Source organism: Neophocaena asiaeorientalis, unplaced genomic scaffold (assembly GCF_003031525.2).
Source record: "Neophocaena asiaeorientalis asiaeorientalis breed wild unplaced genomic scaffold, Neophocaena_asiaeorientalis_V1.1 scaffold476, whole genome shotgun sequence".
In the NCBI taxonomy this organism is placed as follows: Eukaryota; Metazoa; Chordata; class Mammalia; order Artiodactyla; family Phocoenidae; genus Neophocaena; species Neophocaena asiaeorientalis.
In genome coordinates this window covers 10,195,549-10,198,097 of record NW_020172178.1, presented here as the reverse complement: position 1 = coordinate 10,198,097, position 2,549 = coordinate 10,195,549, and the positions used below count along the sequence as shown (strand labels likewise).

The 2,549-nt window shown below is 68.7% G+C and overlaps 1 protein-coding gene across 1 annotated transcript in view; it reads right to left on the bottom strand.

The window, feature by feature from the left end:
- Positions 1 to 2,549, bottom strand: part of LOC112409286 (inverted formin-2-like) — an 8,329-nt gene that overhangs the window by 5,182 nt on the left and 598 nt on the right. Inside the window, exons 2-6 of the mRNA XM_024759294.1 lie at positions 2,297 to 2,404; positions 1,914 to 1,984; positions 686 to 806; positions 208 to 372; positions 23 to 125 (exon numbers count right to left, since the gene is read on the bottom strand). Of these exons, the coding sequence (XP_024615062.1) occupies positions 23 to 125; positions 208 to 372; positions 686 to 806; positions 1,914 to 1,984; positions 2,297 to 2,371 (535 nt within the window). The 5' untranslated portion in view covers positions 2,372 to 2,404. The remainder of the gene's footprint in view (positions 1 to 22; positions 126 to 207; positions 373 to 685; positions 807 to 1,913; positions 1,985 to 2,296; positions 2,405 to 2,549) is intronic.

Here is a 2,549-nt window from a genome sequence, read left to right as displayed (position 1 = left end):
CTGTGGCCCGGCGCAGCCTCACCAGGCTTCCCGCCCTCGCCCCGCAGCCCGCGGGCCTCGTCTTCCTCCGCCAGCTGCTTCCTCCTCTCAGCCCTGGCCGCCCGCTCCTTCCGGTCCCTGTTCTCCTGCGGGACAGATGCGGCCCGTGAGCCCGGCCCCCCATCACCCCCATTCCGCCCGCCCTACCCGGCAACGGCGGGGGCCCACCTTCAGGGCGCGGATGAAGAGGTCCCGGAAGGCCTTCATGGTGCTGAGCGTGTCCTCCAGGGACAGCTGCTGGGCATCCTCACACAGGTAGGCGGCCAGCTCCAGCTGCTTCTGCCTGATGGCCTGGAACACCTCCTCCACCTCCTGGGAGGCCGTGATGCCGGCCTGGGGGCACAGGGGCAGGGTCATGGCCCTGAGGGGGCCCACGCAGGACACCACCTGCTGTCCTAGGGAGATGCCCAGGCTGGAGCCCCAGGGAGGGCGCGGTGGGGCCCATGGCCGCAGGAGGATGGCCACCGGCACAGGCCCTGCAGGCGTTGTGGTCTCTGAGCAGGACCGAGGGTCTGAGTGCTGTGGCCGCAGGATCAGGGACCAGGAACAGGGGGCCGCCCTCCCGGAGTGGGGGTCTCTCACTCTGGCTCTCTCCTCCCCACGCTCACCTGCCCCCCGCCCAGGGCCCCACCCGCCCAGCACCTGCCTGGAGACGTTGGGAGTACTGCTCCTGAACCTCCGGGATGGAAGAAGACACCTTCCGTTCCATCTCCAGAAGCTTCTTCAGGTTACTGCTGCACTCCGAGTGGATGATCTCAAGGTTTATCCTGAAGGTGCCAGAGGGCCGGTAAGGTCAGGTGACGGCTGGTGTCCAGGCTTGCTGGGACAGCGGGGGACCCCGGACTGCTCACCCTCAGGGACAGCGGGGACCCCAGACTGCACACCCTCAGGGACAGCGGGGACCCCCGGACTGCACACCCTCAGGGACAGCGGGGACCCCCGGACTGCACACCCTCAGGGACAGCGGGGACCCCCGGACTGCACACCCTCAGGGACAGCGGGGACCCCCGGACTGCACACCCTCAGGGACAGCGGGGACCCCCGGACTGCACACCCTCAGGGACAGCGGGGACCCCCGGACTGCACACCCTCAGGGACAGCGGGGACCCCCGGACTGCACACCCTCAGGGACAGGGGGGACCCCAGACTGCACACCCTCAGGGACAGCTGGGACCCCCGGACTGCACACCCTCAGGGACAGCGGGGACCCCCGGACTGCACAGCCTCAGGGACAGTGGGACCCCAGATTGCGCACCCACTGGCTGCCAGAAACACATCAGAGCTTTCAGACGGGCTAAGTGGTGTTGGGATGAAGTGCCCACCCTAGAAGGTGCTGCGTCTGTGGCGTTAGGACAGTAACCCCCACGGATCAGCCTGTCCTCTTCGCCTGACCCTCCACGAGGCTCAGCAGCCCCACGGCCAGAGGACCCTCCACGGTGGCGTGGTGCCGGGCAGGGCCTGTGCTGGGAGTGTGGACCCTGCAGGTGGATGGCCTGGGCTGCCCTCCCAGAGCTGCACCTGGGCTATGTGACCCCATGGACCCGGCCCTGCTTCTCCAGGCCTCAGTTTCCTTCCTTGTACAGTGGGGTGGCATGGCCTCGTCTTGAAGGTTAACCTTGTGAAGAGGGCGTGTTAGACCAGCCCCTGGCGTGACCGTAGCCAGGACGCTCCCCAACATCCTAGGCCTCGGTTTCTTCCTCTAGGTCACACGGGCACAGGCCATGGTGGACGCGAGGTCTCGCCCAGGGTGAGAGTGTCTATCAGGCAGCAGGGCCTGGGGGGCCGGGGTGGTGTCGCAGCGTGCGACCCAGCCTAGTCCAGCCGCCCCACTGGCCGGGGAGCGGGCGGTGGGGGGCAGGGCAGGAGGTACCTACCCTGCCGCTCGGGAGGGCGGCTCCAGGTCCTGGGGCAGCTGCAGGAGGTCTGGGTGGCTCTCCTCCACCTCCTGCAACACGACGTGTCCGGTGAGACCCGCTGAGGCCACCCTGCAACCCCCCACCGTCAGCAGCTGTGGTTCGCGGCCCTCGGAAGCCCTCGGCACCCTGGGCCTCCAAGGCCTTCCCTCGGGCCTGGCCGGATTCTGCCGGTTTTGCTCTCCTTGGGGTCTGGGGAGGGACGGAGGCCAGTGGAGTGGGTGAGGACTGCGGGGGGTGCAGTGGTGTGAAGGGGAGACGAGGGGCTCAGATGGGAGCCTAGAGGGGCTGCGGGCAGAGCGGGGCGCGGGCGCCACCCTGAAGGCCCCCAGGCCCGCGGGCACCTCCAGCACGTGGTGCAGCAGCGTGACGCGGCTCTGCTGGGCCTTGGTCTCCGTGAGCTTCAGCAGCGTGCTCATTTTGAAGCCGTCCGCGTCCCCAGTGTGGCTGCCCTGCGAGGGCAGGAAGTGAGCCTCTCGGCCTGGGCCCGGGGCCAGGCGGGGATCGGGGAGCGAGGGCGGGCTGCGTGCTGCCCACTCACGTAGTTGAGGAAGTTCCCGATTTTCAGGATCAGCAGGCAGAAGACGGGCAGCCGGT